The 21735-nt window shown below is 39.9% G+C and overlaps 2 protein-coding genes across 3 annotated transcripts in view; one reads left to right on the top strand and one right to left on the bottom strand.

Annotated features, from left to right (window-relative positions):
• Positions 1 to 13189, bottom strand: part of SGTB (small glutamine rich tetratricopeptide repeat containing beta) — an 84928-nt gene extending 71739 nt beyond the window's left edge. Inside the window, exons 1-2 of one of the 2 annotated variants that reach the window (XM_027863557.1) lie at positions 13030 to 13189; positions 10245 to 10372 (exon numbers count right to left, since the gene is read on the bottom strand). In XM_027863557.1, the coding sequence (XP_027719358.1) occupies positions 10245 to 10344 (100 nt within the window). In that variant the 5' untranslated portion in view covers positions 10345 to 10372; positions 13030 to 13189. Of the gene's footprint in view, positions 1 to 10244; positions 10373 to 12061; positions 12130 to 13029 lie in introns of those variants that run through there. The other variant, XM_027863556.1, reaches the window with a different exon arrangement.
• Positions 12437 to 21735, top strand: part of NLN (neurolysin) — a 118904-nt gene continuing 109605 nt past the window's right edge. The window contains exon 1 of the mRNA XM_027863553.1: positions 12437 to 12530. Coding sequence (XP_027719354.1) covers positions 12490 to 12530 — 41 coding nt within the window. The 5' untranslated portion in view covers positions 12437 to 12489. The remainder of the gene's footprint in view (positions 12531 to 21735) is intronic.

The raw sequence follows: 21735 nt of genomic DNA, 5'->3' as shown, positions 1-21735 counted from the left end.
CATATTTGATCTGGTCCCCTGCATTAGGCCATCAGGTTTTTCTTGGATCTTGAATCTGTCATCTAATATTTTAGCAGAGGCAACTAGGTGGCACAGTGGATAGAGCACTGGGCCTGGAGTCAGGAAGACCTGAGTTCAAATCCATCCTCAGGTAACTACTAACTGTGTGACCCTGGACAAGTCACATAACCTTTGTCTGCTTCAGTTTCCTCGGCTATAAAATGGGGATAGTAATAGTACCTGCCTCACAGAGTTGCTGTGAGGATCAAATGAGATATTTGTAAAGCACTTAGCACAATACCTGGCACAGAGTTGGTGATACATAAATGTTAATTGCTTTCCCCTTTCCTCGCTCACTTATACCTTCCAAATTCACAGATAACACCAACAGATTTGATAAGCACATCATATGTGTTTCATCTATATCATTAATAAAAATTTTCAATAGGTATAGATCCTTAGCATACTCTACTAAGATCTTCCATGTTGATATCAACACATTAATAACCATTCTATTTTCCAATTCCATATGTTTTTACTTGCCTAGAATGTTCTCCCTTCACCGCTCTTCCTCCTGGAATCCCCAGTTTCCTTCAAGTCTCAGCTAAAATCCCACTTTTTACAAGAAACTTTTCCCAGTGCCTTCCATCCGAGACAATCTCCAATTTATTCTGTAATTTATGGCTTCTTTGCACATAGTTATTTGTTCATCTGCTGTCTCTCTCATTAAGCTCCTTGACAGCAGGGATTGTCTTTTGCTTTTCTTTGTCTCCCCAGGGCTTAGCACAGTGCCTGGCACATAGCAGTGCTTAATAAATATTTATTGACTGACTGGGTCAATTTTGAGACTTCTTTCTCTTTCAACTTCAAATTTATATAACACTTAAATTTATAAAGTGATTTCCTCATAATCCTGTGAGATCTGTAGCATTTTATCATCCCCCCATTTAATGGGTGGGCAAACTGAAATACAAAAACAGAAGTTGATTATCCAAGAGCCACATAGTTAACAAACAGCAAAACTGGGATTAAAATTTAAGTCTTCTGGATGGTGGAGTAGAAACAACAACCTAGCTGAACTCTACCAACATTCCTCTCCAAACAACTTTAAAATAACGTCTCAAATCAAATTTTGGAGTGGCAGAGCCAACAAAAGGTCAGAGTGAGACATTTTTCCAGCATAAGAAGTTGGCAGGAGAGGTCTTTGATATTGCTGGGGAGGAGGAGGGGAATCTGGCCCACTGCCCATATGATATCAATATCAGCTTGGGCCTTAGAGGTAGCTGTGACAGCAGCAGAAACATCTTTGGGACCTCTCAGCCCAGAGATGGTAAGAGGACCAGATCAGAGGTCAGAAAGAGATTACAGGGGACCCTTTGCTGGCACTGGGTGCAACTGGTGCTAACTGGCAATTCTATTGTCTATACTTAGTTCTGGGTCACAGTTCCAGGGAGAAGAGCACTAGTGATCAGTCCCTAGAAGGCAGGGGCCCTAGTCGCAGTTCCAAGACAGGGAAGCAGGAGTCATTCCTGGGAAAGACCAGGGTGCAGACTAGGAAAGCAATGATCACAGCTCTCCCCACATTACACTAACTCGGAAATGCTGGAAATTTGCAGATTTAGCCTAGAATTAGTTCTGAAATCAGAAGTATGAAAAAGCCTGAAGCTTGGAACAAAGTCTCCCCACCCCTAGGTGAGCAGAGCCCAACTTTAACATAAAGTTCAAAGTCAAGAAATAGGTGGGAAAATGATTTTTTAAAAAAGAACTTGAACATAAAAAGATACTACAGTGTCAGAGAAGACCAAGCCACAAACTCAGAAGATAACAATGTGAAAACAGTTACAAGCAAAACCTAAAAAGCAAAAAATGTGAATTGGACCCAGGCCCAATAAGAATTACTGGAAGACTTAAAGAAAGAGGTAAGAGTGGTAGAGGAAAAGTTGGGAAAAGAAATTAGAATGATGCAAGAAAATTATGAAAAGAGAATTAACAGCTTGGCAAAAGAGCCACAAAAATTCCCTAAAGAAAAGAACACCTTAAAAAGCAGAATTGGCCAAATGGAAAACAAGGTACAAAAGTTCATTGAAGAAAATGATTCTTTAAAAATTAGAATTGGGGGGGCAGCTAGGTGGCACAGTGGGGGGCAGCTACGTGGCACAGTAGATAGAGCACCAGCCCTGAAGTCAAGAGGACCTGAGTTCAAATCCGGCCTCAGACCAAACACTTGACACTTACTAGCTGTGTGACCCTGGGCAAGTCACTTAACCCCAATTGCCTAAAAATTAAAAAAAAAATTAGAATTGGGCAAGTAGAAGCTAATGATTCCATGAGATATCAAGAAACAATAAAGCAAAGTCAAAAGAATGAAAAAATAGAAGTAAATGTGAAATATCTCATTGGAAAAACAACAATTCCAGAGCTTCAATAAACCTGAAAATGCTTCACCAAACCAGAAAGAAACCATTCAACTACCCTGGAACCTAGTCAGGATCAAACAAGATTTAGCAGCTTCCACATTAAAGGAGCAGAGGGCTTGGAATATGATATTCTAGAAGGCAAAGGAGTTAAGATTACAACCAAGAATAACCTCCCTAGAAAAACTATAATCCTTTGGGGGTGGGGGATCGATATTTAATTAGAGGACTTTTTCAAGCATTCCTGATAATGCCAGAACTAAATAAAAATTTGACATTCAAACATGAGATTCAGAAGAAGCATAAAAAGGTAAACATGAAAGAGAAATCATAAGTGACTCAATAAAGTTAAACTGTTGACATTTCTGTGTGGGAAGATGATACATGTAACTCCTACGAATTTTATCATCATTAGGACAGTTAGAAGGAGGCTAACATAGAGGGTATAGATGTGAGTCAATTGTGCTGGAATGATCTTAACAAGAAAAAGTGAAGAGGTGAGAAAGAGGGATGCACTGGGAGGAGGGGGAGGTAGAATGGGGAAAATTATCTCACATACAAGAGGCACATAAGGAAGAATTTTTATAGTGAAGGGGAACATGGAGTGGAAGAGGAATGGCAGCAAAGTTTAAACCTCACTCTCACTGAAATTGGCTCAAAGTGGGAAGACTGTATCTGCACACTCAGTTGTGTATAGAACTATGACTAACCCAACAGGGAAATAGGATGAGAAGGGGATAAGAGAAAGGGGGGATTCATAGAAAGGGAAGACAAATTAAAGGAGGCAGTGGTCAGAAGCAAAACAGACTTTTGAGGAAGGGATAAAAAGAGAAAGAGGATAAACAGAAGAAAATAGGATGGAGGGAAATACACAGTAATCATAACTGTAAAAGTAAATGGGATGAGCTCATCCATAAAAAGGAAGCAGATAACAGAATAAATTAAAAACTAGAATCCAACAATATATTGTTTACAGGAGGTCTACTTGAAACAGAAAGACACACAGAGTTAAAATAAAGAGTGGGAGCAGAATCTATTATGCTTCAGCTGAAATTAAAAAGGCACAGGTAACAATCATGGTCTCAGACAAAGCAAAAGCAAAAATAGACCTAATTAAAAGAGATAATCAAGGAAATAATTACATTCTGCTAAAAAAGTACCACAGACAATGAAATAAAATAAAAAAATTTTACAGTAAGTTTTTCTGATAAAGATCTCATTTCTCAAATATATAGGAAAAGGAGTCAAATTTATAAAAATAAGAGTCATTCTCCAATTGACAAATGGTCAAAGGATATGAATAGGCAATTTTCCGAAGAAATCAAAATTATCTATAGTCATATGAAAAATGCTCTAAACCATTATTAATTAGATTAAATGCAAATTATAACAACTCAGAAGTACTACCTCACATCTGTCAGAAATGACAAGTGCTAGAGGAGATGTGGAAAAATAGGTACACTAATGAACTGTTGGTGGAATTGAAAACCAGTCTAACCATTCTGGAGAACAATTTGAAACTATGTACAAAAGGCTATAAAACTGTGCACACCCTTTGGTCTAGCACTACCACTACTAAGTCTGTACTCCAAACATATCAAAGAAAATAAGAAAAGAATCTAAAATATTTACAGTAGCTCCTTTTGTGGTGGCAAAGAATTGGAAATTGAGGGGATGCCTATCAATTAGAGAATGGCTGAACAAATTATAACACATTATCATTGTGCCATAAGAAAGAAGGAGGGGAGGATTTCAAGAAAATAGGGCAAGACCTATATGAACTGATACAAAATAAAGTGAGCAGAACCAGGAGATCACTGTACAGAATAACAGCTATATTGTAATGATGATCAACTGTGAAAGACTTAGCTATTCTGATCAATATGATAATACAAAATAATTCCAAAGGACTCTTGATGAAAAATGCTATCACCTCCAGAGAGAGGTGCAAATTGAAGTATAATTTTCTAATTTTTATTTTTCTTGCTTTTTTGGGAGGTGGGGGAGTTTTGTGTGATTTCATATGTATAAGTGATATCATATTGCTTGCCTTCTCAGTGGGTGGGTGGGGGAAAGTAGGGAGAGAATTTAGAACTCAATTTTTTTTTAAAGAATGTTAAAAAATAAATAACAAATATAAAAAAGAAAATATTTTTTAAATTTAGGTCTTCCGATGCTAAGCTCAGGATTCTTTCCACTACACTGTGCTGTCTGCCTGTTAAATTTAATCAATACAGAGACCCCTTCAATTATTCCTTCAAATGTTTCTCATATCCACCCCTTTCTTTTAAATTGCTACCACCCTACTCCAGACTCCTGAATCTCCATAAAAAGAGGAAGCAGTAGCATCTGTTTTTACCTTCAAAGCTTTCCTTTCATAGGAATTGTCAAAACCTGCTTTGTGGAATAAATTTAATTCTGCTTAGAGTTGCTGTCTGTAACACCAGAGGACAGATCTGTAATATGCTATATCCATATGAACACACCTAAAAGTAGGGTGCTATTTTGTTTGTTTTGGTTTTTAAAAATAGAACCCCAGTTCTGTTTAAATAAGCAACCTCTCTGTTTCTAAAATATTCAGATTTTAGATTAGCAGACATTCACAGTTGCTAGAAGTTTCCTATTGAATCTACTAGAGATACAGAGGAAATTATTTTTAGATGGGAAAGGTGCCAAATGTCTTAGAGAAACAGAAACAATAAATATGTTAAAGGTGAATTATTTCAATGAGAAGGCAATTTGTAATGATAATGATAATAAAAACTAGCATTTAATATTATGTGTCAGGCACAGTTTTGTGTTTTAGTGCCACTGTTTAGTGGTACAAGCCACATAGCCTTACAACTCAAGCATTATAGTACTACTAAGAACACTGGACTAGAGGTCAGGAAATCTGGGTTCGATTTCCATATGACTTTGGACAAGGCAATTAAGCCTCAGTTTCTTCATCTTTAAAATGGAGATGATATTTGCCTATCTTTGCCACGGGGTTCTTGTTAAGAAAGTACTTTGTAAAACCTTACATATTCTATATATGTGAGGCATTATTCTATGCCAAATAATAGAGTATGTGGTTTTTGTCAATTTATTTGTGCCTCATGTTCTTCATCTTTAAAATAGGGAAATATTCAATGTCTTCCTGGAGAAACTATTGAATAAATCATAATATAACCTGTTCTTACCCTTCAACCCATTGAATTCCTATCCAAGCTTTAAACTCCAACTCAAATACCACTTATTCCATGAAGCCCCAGTTATTAATAATTTTTTCCCACTCTGAAATCACATTATACTTTGTTCTCATCTTTTTTATATACTTATTTTATATGATAGTTATTTATGTGTATGTTTTATCCCTACTACTGGATTAGCTTCATGGAAGTAGGAGATTTATTTTTATCTATATGTACAATTCACCCAGTGTCAAGCACAGTGCTCTTTTCCTACATTGAATGCTTAATGTCTATTGAATTATATTGGAAAATACTAATGAAACATATTACCTTGAGTGTTACTTAATCCAAAAGTAATAAAAAACTATCTGCTTGGTACCCGAAGGAGAAAACAGATGTACTTGTAGCCCAAAAAAGAGGTAACTACTTCTTACTAAATGATAATAATACCACTTTATAAGAAAACATGAAAGGGACAGTTTCAGAGAAGACTTATATGAACTGATACAGAGTGAAATGGACAGAACCAGAACAATAGATACAATGACAACAATATGGTAAAGACAAACATGTCAGAAAGACTTTGGAACTCTGATCAATACAATAGCCAACCACAATTCCAGAAGACTCATTATGGAATGTGCTATTTACCTCCTGATAGAAAGTGTATAGTTAATAGACTCAGAGTGCAGATTGAGACATTTTTTTTGGACATGGCCAATGTCAAAATTTGTTTTGTTTTATTATATATGTTTGTAGCAGGGCTTTTGTTTTCCCTGATTTCTCAATGGAGGCTTGGGATGGGGGGAGAAGAAAGGGAGAGAAGGTAAATTTTCATGAAAATAAAATAAATATCCATTTTTTAAAATAAATGTTTCCAAAGAAAGGAAGGGTCGTCTAGTAGATGGAAGGGCAGCCTTCGAAACAGGAAGACCCAGCTTCAAGGCCTGCCTCTGAAATCATGGGCAAGTCACTCTACCTCTCTGTGTCCCAGGCAACTCTCTAAGACTAAGTTAGAGATGAACTGCTAATTTGGGTCAGTGGAAGGAGTTTCCATGCAAGGAGTGCCCCACACAGATGCAGTCCCAGGTCTGAACACCAAACCCACAATGTTTATATAGAAGTAGCTACTTTTCAAAACACATTAACATACATTATCTCAGTTGATTCTCACAACTACTCTATGAGGTAAGAAAAGCAGATGCTATTTCCCTGTTACCTACACAGTAACATACACAAAAAGGTTAAATGACAGACTCAAGGTCACACAGTGAGTTAGTGATAAGGTTTGGCCTATTCCAGGGCTTAAACTTCCACTATTATTTTCATGTTCAACTAAATTAGACTCAAAGAGCTAAAAAAAAAAAGTGAGGGGCAGTCACACAAATAGGCTGGCAACATTTCTGAATGCCATGTAAGAAAGCCTAAGGCACCATATTTTTGGCTGCATACAACACTAAAAATAGGATTCAAAGTGTTGGTGATAAGAAGGGCTCGATTATATTTCTGGCAGCTTATATTCTCTCATAAAGCACATATTCTCTTTCTGTTAGAAAACAAATCTCTTTGTTAGAGTGATTTCACTTATCCATTTGTGACATGACTCAAACTCATATATTCCCCTCTATCACCTTCACCTCCCACTGGTCAGAACATTAAGAATCACCAACAATTTCATTACAAAGTTGTACTGATGGCAATATTCTTCAACCCTCCAGCCATATGTCAACTGCTATTCATGACAGCCCTGGAAAGGAATTCCCCCATCACCAGAGGCAAGTAAATTTTAAACAAAGGCCCAGTTTCCATTCCTTCCTCCTAAAAGCATATCCGCAAGGGAGGCTCTCTCAGAAGCCAATGTGAGAGCTGTCCCTTTGGAGGAAATATATCTTCAAAAAGGAAATGATAACTGGACCACCATTCATTACATTTTACCCAGTGCACTGTCTCACTGCAGTAATTAAATCTTTCAAGCCACAAGGAAGGTAGGCTCAGTGAACTACCACAAACCCATCTGCTGAATTCTATTGCTGCTATGACTATTTTTAACTTGCATTTTATTATGAAGGAACATAAAGTCAAGAAAGCATGTGACAGTGATATTCTCTGTGACTTCAGATCACCTAACTAAACAATAAAAAGGCTTATAAAGGACAAAAAACCTTGTTATTCTGGTGGGGAAAACCTCTCTCTTCAAGATAAGCAGCTCCCAAATATACATCATCTGCTCAGAGCCTTCCACCAGTGGTGTAACGATTAGGCTCTTCAATTATGTTATTTTCTTTATCCACCTACTTTTCCAAGAAATCTTTATGTCAATATAATCAGTTGTAAACAGGATGCTATTTCTTATTAATAAAAAAAAGTCTTAGGGAAACTATTAGAGTAGTCAGAATGTCTTCCTTCATCACAGTATTTCTTCCTGAACGGTCAACAAAATATTTTGATCTTGCCTTAAAACATAAGGAGTAGCTCTCTCCAAAGTGGCCAATGATCTATTAACTACCAAATCAGATGTCTTTTTCTTCTGTCTTTATCCTTCTTGATCTCTCTGCATCAAGTGACACCACTGACCATCTCTTTTCTGTAGGTTTTCCTCCTGACAGCTCCTTCTCAGTCTCCTTTGCTAGATCAGCAACCATATCATCTCTCCTAGCTGTGGCACAGCAAGCAAGGTTGTTCCCTGGGCCTCTTCTCTATATTTGTTGTTGCTGTTCAGTCATTTTAGTCAGATTGGACTGTTAGTAACCCCTTTTGGGGCTTTCTTGGCAAAGATATTGGAGTGGTTTGCCATTTCCTTCTCTAGCTTGTTGTACAGTTGAGGAACTGAGGCAAACAGGGTTAAGTGACTTGCCCAGCATCATGCAGCTAGTTAAGTGTCTGAGACTGAATTTGAACTCATAAAGATGAGTTTTCCTGACTTCAGACGCTGTACTCTATCCACTGCACCACCTAGTTGCCCTTCTCATTCTATACTCTTGATGATCTCATCAACTTCCATGAGTTTATCATATTTGTGCAGATGATGGCCAAATCTGTAAATCTAGTTTCTCTACTAAGATGAATCCCACATTATGAACTGCCTAATGGACATTTTAAATGGAATGTTCCACAGGCATCTCAAATTCTACCCATTCAAAAAAGAATTCATTGACCACTCCTTTAATCACTACTCTTTCTAACTGGATTTTTGTTCAGGGCCCCCACTATCCTTCTAGTTACACAGGTCTGTAAACATAGAATCATCCTCCACTTCCCTCACCCCATACATCCAGTTAGTTACCAAATCTGGTGGATTTTATGTCCACATCTTTTGTATCCATCCCTTTCTCTCTACTCGTGGCCACCACCATAGTTCAGGCCTTCATCAACTCTTGCCTGGATTGTAACAGCCTCCTGGTAGGACTTGTCGCCTCAAAAGCTCTCCTACCTCCGAACCATCCAACACACAGGTGCCACAGCGATATTCCTAAAGTTCAGTTCTCTTCATATCATTCCCCTGCACAATATATTCCAGAGGGTCCCTAATATTTCAAGGATTGAATACAAATTCTTCTTTTTGCCATTTAAAGCCTTTAATGACCTGGGTCCAGTCCACCTTTTCAGCCTTATTATATATTACTCTCTTTATGCACTACCCAGTTTGGTGCAACAGGCCTTCTTGCTATACCTCACACATGATACTCCATGTTCTGTCTCTGTACCTTTGCATAGGTACAGAGGTAGCCTTTGCATAGGCTACCCACCCCTACTCCCATGCCTGGAATATATTTCCTCCTCATCTCAGACTCACAGAATCCCTAGTTTGCTTCAAAGCTCACGTCACAAGGCTTTTCCTGACCTTCCTAGCTGCTAGTGACCTTCCATTTATTTTCTATATATTTACATGCATATATGTTGTCTCTCTAAATAAAATATAAGTCCCTTGAGGACAGGAAAAAAATTATCTTTGTCTTCACTTCCCTAGCACCTAGAACAGTGCCTACAACCATAGTAGGTGCTTAAAAACCCATTTGTGGATTCTTTTAAAACCACACTTTAATGATCTGTGGTTTCATTAGTATTCTGTTAACTGACATGCAGAACAATCCCCTTTGACTTAGTCAATGTCCTTCAAAAGTTGCCTGGTACCCCCCCACCAAAAAAATTCTTCACCCTGAAGTCAACTTGGAGTCTCTCTGAACTTAGCTAGGCTGATCCCTGAGGACAGACACACAGACTACACTTGAAGCTTTTCCAGTCTGGTAAGATTTCACAGAGCTGGCATTCTTCTGAACCAGCCTCTGAGAACCCAGGGTCACCTCCATGTCACAGTGAGGTGATAAAGACTCTAGAGGAAGTTTATGATCATAGTAATAACTTACATTTATATAGTGCTTTACAATTTGAAAAAATGTTTGATGTATGTTATTGTTATTTGATCCTCACAACAATCCTGTGAGGTAGGTACTGTTATTATCCCCATTTTCGTATGGGGAAACTAATACTGAGAGGGATTAAGTGATTTGACCAGGGTCATGTAGCTAATAAGTGTCTGAGAAGGGATTTGAACTCAGTTCTTCTTGACTTCAGGTCCAGTACTTTATCCACTGGGTCTCCTAGCTGCTTCATAAAAGCTAAGACAAAAAATAGGTACCTAGTTAGCCATTAACATTACCTTCCAAGCTTTCTTGTTCATCTGAAGTGTAAGTATCTATCTGGCTTTGTTCCCGCAAGAAATGGATAACTGCATAGACGAGATGCTTGATGGATGACATTTTGCAAGCTTGGAGAATGGTCCCCTGCCTAAAAGAAAGAGAAATATTAAGTTTACTAAGATAGATAGTTTATTAAGAATGAAATATGAAACTTACAAATTAAATTATTTTGGCCCAGACCTACCATTTAATTAATATAGAGAACTCCTGGTGAGAAAACTCCCTCTACCAATGCTGAAAGGTAACTGCTCTGAAACTTGAAGTCATGGAGAATTTCCATGAATATTGGCAGTTTAAGTGACTTGCCCAGGGTCAAACAATTGGTATGGGTCAGAGGGTCTACAAATTAAATTATACCTTAAAAAACAACATGAATTCTTTTTTTTTTAAAGTAAAGTGAACTCAAAGGCTTATTATGGATTACTTATGACATCTTTTCCTTTATACACAGTAACATTGTATTAGATTAGGCAACAGTTTTATCTAAGTAGAAATTTTCTCTAAGAGAGCATGCTGATTTTAAGCTGAGACTGACAGGTTCAATGAACACCTGTATAAATAATTTTTAATGTGTTTTTATCAATCACTGCCTCAGGGACTATTTAACCACTTTGTCCTTACTGAGAATCAAAACACAGTTACCTCAACTCTAACTCCTGATAAACAACACTCTCCTAACTTCAAAACTGGTCATTTCCATCTATTCATGAGTTACAACTTTAAGGTGATTCAACTTTCTTAGCATCAGTCTCAAAGAGTAAACCCAATAAAAATGGCACAGTACTTAAATGCATCATCATGGGAGGTGGAGGAGGAATCTCTTTTCTCTTCTAATAATTACTGTCTAAGGAACTTGTAGGGGACGGTAATGAAAATTAAAATAATGTATGTATGAATATATATGCCATATACATATGATAGTAAAATAGAACATCTTTTAAATTTTACACATGTAATTAATTATACACATTTATCAATGCATGCTGTAAACACTCCTTAATACAGTATACCATATGTATAACTTTGTCCAGTGGGGCTTAAAATTCCTCACAACATTCATTCATAGACCTTCTTTTTTGCAAAACACTGAAAAACATGCAAACGGTGGCTCAGGGCCAGTCTATACATTTATGGCTTCTAATTTCTTAACACTCTTTCATTTGGCTCTCTGGTCTCCCTAATTCAAAGTCAGGGTGTGGTACCTGCTGCTGGCTTCCTCTGCTTTCTTTTCCCCCCTTCTTCATTTATTTATATGATGTTCTCAGAAAATAAAGTGGGTCGGGGGTGGGGGAAGATGAACCCAGTGTTCAGGCCCTAGGGCTGCAGGTGCTGATAGCGCCATTCACATTCCCAGCACCCCTTCTCCCTAGCGCCTCTCGTCCTCCTCCTCTTTGGGGGCGAAAGAAGGAGCAGGAGGAAAAGGGAGGAGGAGATTGGTAAAGAAAAGGGAGGAGGAGGGGTAAGGGTAGAGAAGGGAGGGGGAGATAGAGGAGAAAGAGGAAGGATGCTCCGTTCTATACCCTCACCTTTCAGCACTGCACTGACACCCCCCTCCCTTAAAACAACAACAACAACAACAACGACCCCTTCTTTCTCTGCCTGCACCCCTTGGCATCTTCCCCTGTTCCCTGACTTGGAGGGGTTGGGGTGGGGGCTGAGTATGCAGCAGACCCCACTCATGCAAAACCTCCGAGGTTTGCTCCAGAATGGAGAGGTGAGATGGGGGGGGGGGCCCCCGGGGGGGGGGGGGGACCTCCTCTAGCAGAAGCCTCCTTACCCTGCGAGAAGGATGAGCAGCGAGGATGCAGCTCCAGGACCACGGGCTACGAGAGGACCTCGGGCAGCGACGACAGGAGCGCGTCTCCCGCTGCTCCACCCGGCCCGACGCCGCCCCCGCCCCTCAGCCAGCCCCGCCTGCACAAACTTCGCGGCTCGCTCGCCTCCCCCGCCCCCTCCCTGCTGCCGCCACCGCCCGCGCTCCCGAGCCTCTCCTCCAGGCGCGGGCGCGTGCGCGGGCGCGCTCGGGGCCGCGGGCGGAAGTGGGCGCCGGCGTGGGGCTGTCACACGCCTTGGGTCCCGCTGCTCGGCGCTGCAGAGTGGCCGTGCCCCCTCGCGCCCCTGCCCCCGAGCGGCAGCGGCTGGAGAAAGCGTCCGAAGCCGCCGCGATCCCGGCCCCAGGCCGCCCAGAGCTCCTCCGCCCTCCTCATGCTCGCCCGGGGCGTTTCAGCGTTGCGAGGCCTCCACAGGTACCCACCCGCCCACTCACGAACACCTCCCCTTGCCTGTCGGCTCCCCCCCGGCCCCACACCCCGTGGACAGTGACTCTGCCCTGCCGCGCCAGGCGACCCCCCTTCAGTAAGGGATGACCCCCTGACGCCCACCAGAATCCCCCTCGACCACTCCCACCTCCGAGCAGTATTTCGGGTTGGTGGGACCCGGTAAGGGTTTTTTCCTTTCTCATTCCATCCGTAGGGAGAGTATGCATGTCCCCTTTGTTTGACTGCCCTCCTTGTTGCCTCAGTTTCCCCATCTATAGAATAATATCGTGTATTCCTAGATTTAGAGCTGGAATTGATTTTCAGAATCAGTCCAGTTCATTCATTTTTCAGGTGAATAAAGTAAGGTCCAGAGATACATACATCATAGGATGTGTATTTAAAGCTGGAAGGGAACTCGGCTCCTATCTAGTCCTACACCCTTATTTTACAGAAGAGGAAACCGAGGCCCAGATAGGTCTTGACTTACCCAAGGGCCTTCAGATGGTAAGTGGCAGAGACAGGATTCAAATCCAGGTGCTCTGACAGCAGTTCAAGACCTATTTCCACTGCACCAGAGTGTTGAACTAAATGACCTCTAAGATTCCTTATAGCCCCAGTAGTCTCTCTTTGCTGCAGTGAAAAGCACTATACAGCCATGCTGCCTATAAGAATGCCAAGATGGACCACGTTCAGCCCCGGGTTGCTTCCTTGCAGTACTGTTATTAAAAAACTGCTACAACCCTTCACTCAAGAGTAGCGTGTTAATTTGCATGCCCTGCCTGTCATTAGGCATTGGTCCCTTAAAGAACCAAGTCTGGTACCTTTACTTCCATTACTTTCAAATTCCTGTTCTTTTTTTCTCCCCATGAAATAGTTAGAGACTTAGTTGGCACAACCTGAAAAATTGATTTCTGGGAGTCAGTTTCATTTTGGCCAGTTTTGGGATTGCAGCTTTGGGATTGCCCAATGAAGAGGCTACATTAGCCTTTTCCTGCTCACCACAATTCCTCTGTGTGCTCTTTTCCACCTGCTTTCCAAACTATATCCTTTCTCAAACAGCATAAAGTTAAAAAGTCTTCCCTACTAGTTGGTTGTGAGGGTTTAAACAGGCAAGGCGCTTATATTTACAAGTCCTATCTTAATACCAAGTAACAATATAGATGAACAAAAGATCATAGGATCACAGATGAAGAGGTGGGAGGGATCTTAGAGGTCATCTAGTCTGTCCATTTGCTTCACTTTCCTCAGCTGTAAAATAGAGATCTCCCCTATATCAGAACCTACCTCCCAGGGCTGTTGTGAGGATCAAATGAGATATTTGTGAAGCTCTTAAAATAGTGCCTGGCACATAGCAGGTGCTTGATAAATGATTGTTTCCTTTATTCAAATCCAACCCCAAGCAGTACAAAGGAGAAATAGAATTGGAACTCAAATCTTCAGACTCCAAGTTCAGTCATTCTTTCCAGGTTACCATCTCAGTAAGCCTTTATAACTTCCTAGTTGTTTAGAGTTCCGCTTCTCTACAGTGTGGAGTTTATTTTCCTATTGCTGAGGCAGCATGGTGTGTTGCAAAAGGCCCTGGGTTTGGCATCAGGAAGATCTGGGTTCAAATGCTGCTTTTAACATCTTTAAGCTGGGTAATCACAGAAAAATCTCTTCACCTCTGAAACCTTCAGTTTCCTGATCTGTAACAAAAAAAAAAAAAAGCCTAATAATGCTTATATGGTTATAGAGTATCTTTTTTTTTTTTTGGTGAGGCAATTGTGGTTAAGTCACTTGTCCAAGGTCACATAGCAAGTAACTGCCATGTGTCTGAGGCCAAATTTGACCTAGCTGCCCTGTAGGGTTATCTTTGAGCAGCAAATGAAATCGTGTTTGTGAAGTGTTTTGCAAACCTTAAACGGCTACCAATTATATTGTATTGGTCTCTGTAAGTAGCACTACTGTAAATCAGAGGACTCCAGCTATTTTTTTACTAGAGAATAATGGTAACATGAATAGGCTGAAACATAAAATTTGTTTTGTTGTTGGCTTTTCAGTTGAATTTGATTCTTCATGACCCCATTTGGGGTTTTCTTGGTAAAGATACTAGAGTGGTTTGCCATTTCCTTCTCCAGCTTATTTTACAGATGAGAAAACTGAGGCAAGCAGGATTAAGTGACTTGCCCAGGGTCACATAGCTAAGAAGTATCTGAGACCAGATTTGACCTCAGGAAGATGAGTCTTCCTGACTTCAGGCCCAGCACTCTATCCACTTCTCCATTTACCTGCCCTGAAACATATAAACAGTGAGGAAACTTGAATAGAAGTAAAAGATTGGAAAAGAACATGAGCTATTCTAATGGCATGGACTAGGAGTGATGGATAACCTGAGTACCCTTCTGGTATTCCTTTCATATCAGAGAAACCAAGGAAGATGTTGGGTATTTTGAGTAGACTCCCTGTGGCAAATTCATGGAAGAATGCAGACAAGAATCCCACAGAATGGACAGGTGTTGATAAGTGGCCATCTGTATTGTTGGGGAGAATGTCCTGATGAATGAACTCCTCTGTTCTTTTAAGTTTTAGGCTACTCATGCTAATCTTTGCAGGCTGCTACCTACCTAGGGGGTAAGCCAAGATATGGCCTGAAAAATGGAGATCTTACCATCATCTACATACACTGAACTGGAAAGGACTCAGACACCGTACTGTCCAACCCCTGAGGAAAGTGAGGAGGTTAAATCACTTGCTGAAAGTCACACAGGTAGCAAGCATTAGAAGCCAAGATTTGAACCTAGGTTCTTCATATAATTCAGGTAACAGATTTGGGCTCCAGATTCATCATTTATATAGGACATTTGGGAGCTATTTTTGAGGGGTCTAGCTACATAAACTGTAATAGGAGGGAAAAAGTCTTAGGAGAATAATGGAAAATTATGGAATGTACACTGTTCTAATAATATGAATGTAGGAAAATATAGGAGATTCTTAAGGTTATATTTTCTTCTTGCTGCATATATAGATGCTTTAAAAACAAATAACTCTTATATATACTTTTAAAAACCACATAATTGTTAGCTTTAGCAACAGCTGAAGACATTGATTAGCTCTAAGTATATCAAGTAACAAATAAAATAGATATTAAGTCTCTTCTGAGTACAGAGCACTGTCCTCGGTACTGAGAGTGATACAAAGTTTAGATTAAATACTGGTCCCTACCCTTAAGAAGATTCAGGTCAGAGGGAAAATCATGCCAACATAAGTATGCTATACATTATTGCATGAAAAATACGTTAAAGAATTATAAAAGGGGCAGCTAGGTGGCGCAGTGGATAGAGCACCGGCCCTGCAGTCAGGAGGACCTCAGTTCAAATCCCTCCTCAGACCAAATACTTGACACGAACTAGCTGTGTGACCCTGGGTAAGTCACTTAACCCCAATTGCCTAAAAAAAAAAAAAAGAAAAGAAAAAAAGTTATAAAACAAAGTAAGCTCTTAGGGGTGAGATAATTAAGGGGATTGGAGCAGCAAATGGTGGTGGGAATTGAATGAACTACACTGACTCCATCTTATGACTCAATTCTGGAGCTAGCTCAGTTCCTTTTCTATTCAATATTGGGTCTACTCCCACTTCTGCTTGGGAGAAAATTTTATTTGATTGTGGGAATTGGGAGAAAACCTTATTGTATTGTATTGTTTGAACCTAGCCATATGTGGCTGGGAAGCTGGACCACCTCTACCTGCTGCTTAGAGACCCTTAACTAAAGACCTAGTCTGTGCTGACCAGAAACCCAGTCAGATCCAAAGACTGATGCAAGGAGTTTTCTCACAATTGTATATCCACCTGATATTGTTTCCTGGTTGTTTCCTTTTAATTAATTTGTCTTATTTGATTAATTGTTTTTAATGTATTAAAGTCTGCCTCCCTCTGTCAGCCCTAAGCTGAGGAAGGGGCCTGGTCCTGATTTGTTAAGCAATTGGCATGCATTGCTTAATAAATCAATATGCTTGGGAGCTGCAACCTTTGTTTCCTCAGTCATTCTGTCTTTCACCCACCATAGGGGTAAGGTCTCATTGGGTTAACAATGGGAGAATTCAGGAGAAGCTTCAGTGAAGAGCTAGCATTTGAGTCTTACCTTGAAGGATTAATAAGAATCAATAGACAAAACAGCAGTAGGGAAGGAAAGGGAGCACTCCGGGTATAAAGACAGCCTGAAAAAAGGTACAGAAGCATATGTCCAGGGGCAAAGATTTATCCACTTTGGCTGGAGTACAGAATGAGTAGAGGATGAGGAATATAAGATTGGGAAGGTAGAGTAGTGCCAAATTATGGAATGCCAGCCAATTCAGCAAACCATTTATTAAGAGCCTATTTATGTGATAGCCTTTGTTCATTAGGCTCTGGGGATACAAAGACGAGAACAATCCCTGCCCTCAAAGAGTTTATGTTCTATTTTGGATGTAAACAACATGTACTCAGTTAAGTAAACACAAAATAAATTCAAAGTAATGGGTACCAGGTATTAAGGGAATCAGGAAAGACTCCTTGTAGAAGTTAATACTTAAAAGGAAGTTATGTAGTCTGAGAAATAGAAATGAGGAGGGAGAACATTCTAGGCATAAAAAGTGTGGTAAAAGGGGGAAATGGAATGCTATGTAGTCAAGTTTGGTTGTATGAGTGTGTCAGCTGCAGGAATAGAGAAGAGGGTTCAGATTTAAGAGATGTTACAGAGATAGAATCTTTGAGAGCTTGGCTGCGTGTGAAAGATGAGGAAGAGGGAGAAGTCAAAATAACTTTAAGGTTGTGAATTTTAGAAGATGGGCTGAGTAGTGGGTGTCATAAACAAAACAAACAAAAATAGCGAGGTCAGAAGGTAGAGCTAGTTTACTGGGACAAATAATGAGTTTGATTTTGAATGTGAAACATTTAGGTTGAAGATGAGTTGTAGACAGCTAAAAATGCCAATCTGAAGTTCAGAGGAGAATGCAGGACTGGAGATATTAGATTTGGGAACGATCAGCATAAGGGTGATGATTAAAGCCATGAGAAAGAAGGAAATTGCCAAGTCAGAAAGTATAGAAAGAGAAGGTCTATGACAGACCTGTGAGGAACACCCAAATTAAGGGGGCAGGATGAGAGTGACAAACCAGAAATGAAACAGGAAAATGAATGGAGGGGTGGGTGAACCAGAGAATCATGGTACCTGCAAAGCCAGCAGAAGAGGGAATATATCCAGTGCAGGAATTCTTAATGTTTTTTGTGTCATGGACTCCTTCTCAGAATAATGTTTTAGAAAAAAAATAAAAATTGAATGAAATGATAAATTTCAGTTAAAGCTTAGTAAAAATATATGTGTAGGGTTTGCTTTTTTATTTTTTTGGTTTGGGGTTTTTTGTTTGTTTGTTTGTTTTGCAGTAGACCTCCTGAAATGGGCCTTTTGTGGTCTGTAGACCCCAGTATGAGAACCTACGATCTAGTAACGGAGTGGTAATTAATTAACTTGACAATTAGGTCACTGGTAAGGGCAGAAGTCATTTTGTTTTGTTGTTGTTTTTTTCTTTCTTTTTTTTTTTTTAGGCAATTGGGGTTAGGCAATTGCCCAGGGTCACACAGCTAGTAAGTGTCAAGTTTTTGGTCTGAGGCCGGATTTGAACTCAGGTCCTCCTGACTTCAGGGCCGGTGCTCTATCCACTGCACCACCTAGCTGCCCCAGCAGAAGTCATTTTGCAAAGAGTTGGAGAGAGTGAATAGTGAGAAAGCAGAGTATAAGAAAATGTTTTCCTTATTTTTTTTATTCAATTTTATTTTATTTTCAGTTCCAAATTCTCTCCTTTCCCCTCCCTTGCCTCTACTCTTTGAGAAGGCAAGAAGAATAAAACCCATTACAAATATGTAGTTATGCAAAACAAATTTTAGCGTTAGCCATGTTAGAAAAGTTTGTCTAAAAGCTTAACTGTTGTTGTTTGTCCTTTGTTCTTTAAGAAGACCAGTAACATCAGGAGAGTGATGTCTTGACTTGCAAGTGAATTGGGTTTAAGTGAGGCAGAACAGTGCAAAGTCATCACTCCGTTCTCCAGAGTCATCCAAGTCCAGTAGCAAGACATAGGTCAGGATGACTGGAGATGGCCCCAGATGTAGTAGGAGACCTTCACCTTTTTAAGCTAAGGTCTTTCCCAGGTCTCAGTTTGTCTGAGACAACACCCATTCAGCAGTTAAGGCCAGGTAAGAATTGAGAATTCAGGAAGTAGTGTTACAAAGTAGATAAAAAACTGCCCTTAGATTTGGAAAGCAAAGAGTTTAGTAGTTTTATTGAAGAGAGAGAGAGAGAGATGGGACAGTTGCTAGTAAATGAGGCTGAAAAATCAAGGAAAGATTTTTTTTTTAGGGTTCAGCAATCTTAATGTTGTTTTGGAAGAATGGAAAGGAAGTAGTAGCAAGAGAGAAACTAAAGAAAGGTACAGAAAAGAAGATAGGTCTCTGATTATTAACATTAGTCAGTCAAATTATTTGACTCATGGAGGAGATACAGCATGGAGTCCAATGGACTCCCTACAGGTCAGGGATTCTTAACCTGGGGCTCAGGAAATTGTTTTTGAAATATGTTGACAAAGATTTCAATATAATTTGTCTCCTTTGTAATCCTATGTATCTGATTTTGTGGATTTAAAAACATTATTCTGAAAAGGGATCCATAGCTTTCACCAGAAGGTTAAAGGAATCAATGATTCCAAAAATGTAGGATCCCTTGCTGTAGATGATGTGGTTCTATAGAGCAGGTCTGCAGAATATAATGGCCCACAGGCCACATTTGGCCCAAAGGATTTTGGGTGGCCTGTGAAAAATGTAGGGTTGCCACTGTGCACTCCCCTGTTTGTCACATGACCCACAGCAGGGGCAGCCAACCATTGTCAGTCTGTCTCTAGTCTAACCTATATGCAGCCTGAAGTTTACAAGTTGTACAGATCTGCTCTAAAAAAATGGTGTCAAATTGACTCAAACTCAAATTGGAACAGATGCCTTCAGGCTGCATATTGACTTGGAAAACCACAAATTAGCATTATTTTTGTTGTATTGTATTTTTATTTATTAAACATTTCCCACCTAATTACATTTTAATCTGATTGAGAGCGGTGGGAGGGTTTTGAGAGTGGCCTAACACTTCTGTCTTCTTTAGACAGTCTTGTTTAGATAATATTGTGCTGACTGCACCTGCATATCACTCCAGAGTTTGTCTTTACTAGGGGAAAGGGAAAAGAAATAAGCATTTATTAAGTGCTGACTGTATGCTGTGCCCTGTACAAATAATAGTGGATCTTTATAACAACCCTGTGAGGTAGGTGCTACTATGATCCTTGTTTTACGGTTGAGGAAGCTGGGGCAGGCAGAGATTAAGTGATAACCCATGATCACAAAGATAGTAAGTCTTTGATAGTGAGTGTTTGAGGTCAGATTTGAACTCTGGTCTCTCTAACTTCAGGCCCAGTACCCTGTCCACTGAGCCACCTAGTGGATAGAAAACCCATAGAGCTTATACAATGGTATGTATATGTTGTACAGATCCTGCAAATGGACTAAGAACCAGACCTGGAATTAAACAGGAGTTTTTGAATGAGCTGCATCTCCTTTCAGAAATTGCATGATTGTTTTAGTCAACCACTCATTTACTCAACAAGGATTTATTAATCTGTTCCAGTGTGCCAGGCACAATGACCCCAAAATTCTCCTTACACAAAGGCTCGTCTTTTAAACACCATTATTCTTATGGTGATGGTGGTTGTATGGCTCAAAATCACAGAACACTACAGTTTCTAAAGACCTGAGGTCAACAGCCACCCAAAGAAAATAGGTTCATGGGGCATGTGGACAGGTTACAACACAGTTCAAACAAGAATTATACAGGAAAAGCATTGTAAATAATGTGATCATAGAAATATATGATAGAAAAAGATGCACTGGTTACATTGAAAAAGTGAGCAAGGAAAAACAAATGGGAGAAATGAAAATACCTGGTTTCAGAGGCAGAGTAGAGAAAGTTTGTAGTCAGGAGTTCAGGCTAGAGAGGAATGAAGACGTGATTAGCCTCGGTATCCTCCTAAAAATGGAGGTTTGGGGAAGAATCAGGAGACAATCAGAGGGAGAGGCTGCAGGGACAGAGGGTACTTCCAGTGTGTGAAGTTCAGAGGTGGAGTGAGCTTCCAGCAGCTATTAAACCAAGTTTCCTCCTCCCCCCAAGTAAGGTTATCTACTATCAACTTGTAGCAGATTAAATCAACTCATTTTGTGACTGTCCAGCAATTCTTAGTAGTCCTGGGAAAATATGATCATTGCCATGATGCAGGGACAAGTATTTGCTGATAAGAAACAATTGAATAGAGGCAAAGTATTTTAGGGCAATAGTGAAACATTAAGGTGGTTGATCATAGAATCAAGGCTAGGTTGGAAGCAAATGAAGCTAGAGCTGGAGAGATGAAATGGGAGGAGAGAAGAATCAAGACACCAAAGGTTACAATAAGAATGAAGAACAGGATTAGTGTAAGTGAGAGAGTAGGTGGATAGGAGATTTTACTTGGAGAGTAGCATTCAGAGCTCTGGCTGTTGGAGGTAAAACAGTTCTCAGGGAGAGTGAGGTTTGAGTCAGAATATAACTGAAGTGGGATGGAGGAGGTCATTTATATTGGGGAATTTGAGGAATTATGTAGATAGATTGTTAAAGGAGCTGTCTATTAATATCTGCCTCCCCCCCTCCCCAATTTCTTCCTATCTACTAGTTCTTTCTCCATGCCTATAAACACGCTCAGGTTTGTTGTTGTTGTTCAGTTGTTTCAATTGTGTCTAATGGGGTTTTCTTGGCAAAGATGCTGGAATGGTTTGCCATTTTCTTCTCCAGCTTGTTTTACAGATGAGGAAACTGAGGCAAACAGGATTAAGTGTTTAATTAAGTTATTTTTATTAAGCTATCAGAAGATAGCTACCTCTTATAGTGCCTTGCAGGTAGAAATACGTTAATAAGTTTTTAATGGATTGAATCATGAGGGCTTGAGAACTGAATGGGTGGTGAAAAAGTGAAAGCAGGGCTTGTAGCTTACTTTTTCTATAAGTTTAAAAGGGAAAAAGGAGAACATATACAGGACATAGCTTAAGAGGATGGTAGGGTCAAAGGAGAGGTGTGTGTGTGTGTGTGTGTGTGTGTGTGTGTGTGTGTGTGTGTGTG

Source organism: Vombatus ursinus, unplaced genomic scaffold, assembly GCF_900497805.2.
Source record: "Vombatus ursinus unplaced genomic scaffold, bare-nosed wombat genome assembly UNPS02014772.1, whole genome shotgun sequence".
Taxonomy (NCBI): Eukaryota; Metazoa; Chordata; class Mammalia; order Diprotodontia; family Vombatidae; genus Vombatus; species Vombatus ursinus.
Note: the sequence above shows the minus strand (reverse complement) of the source record. Positions and strands in the feature narration are given on the sequence as shown.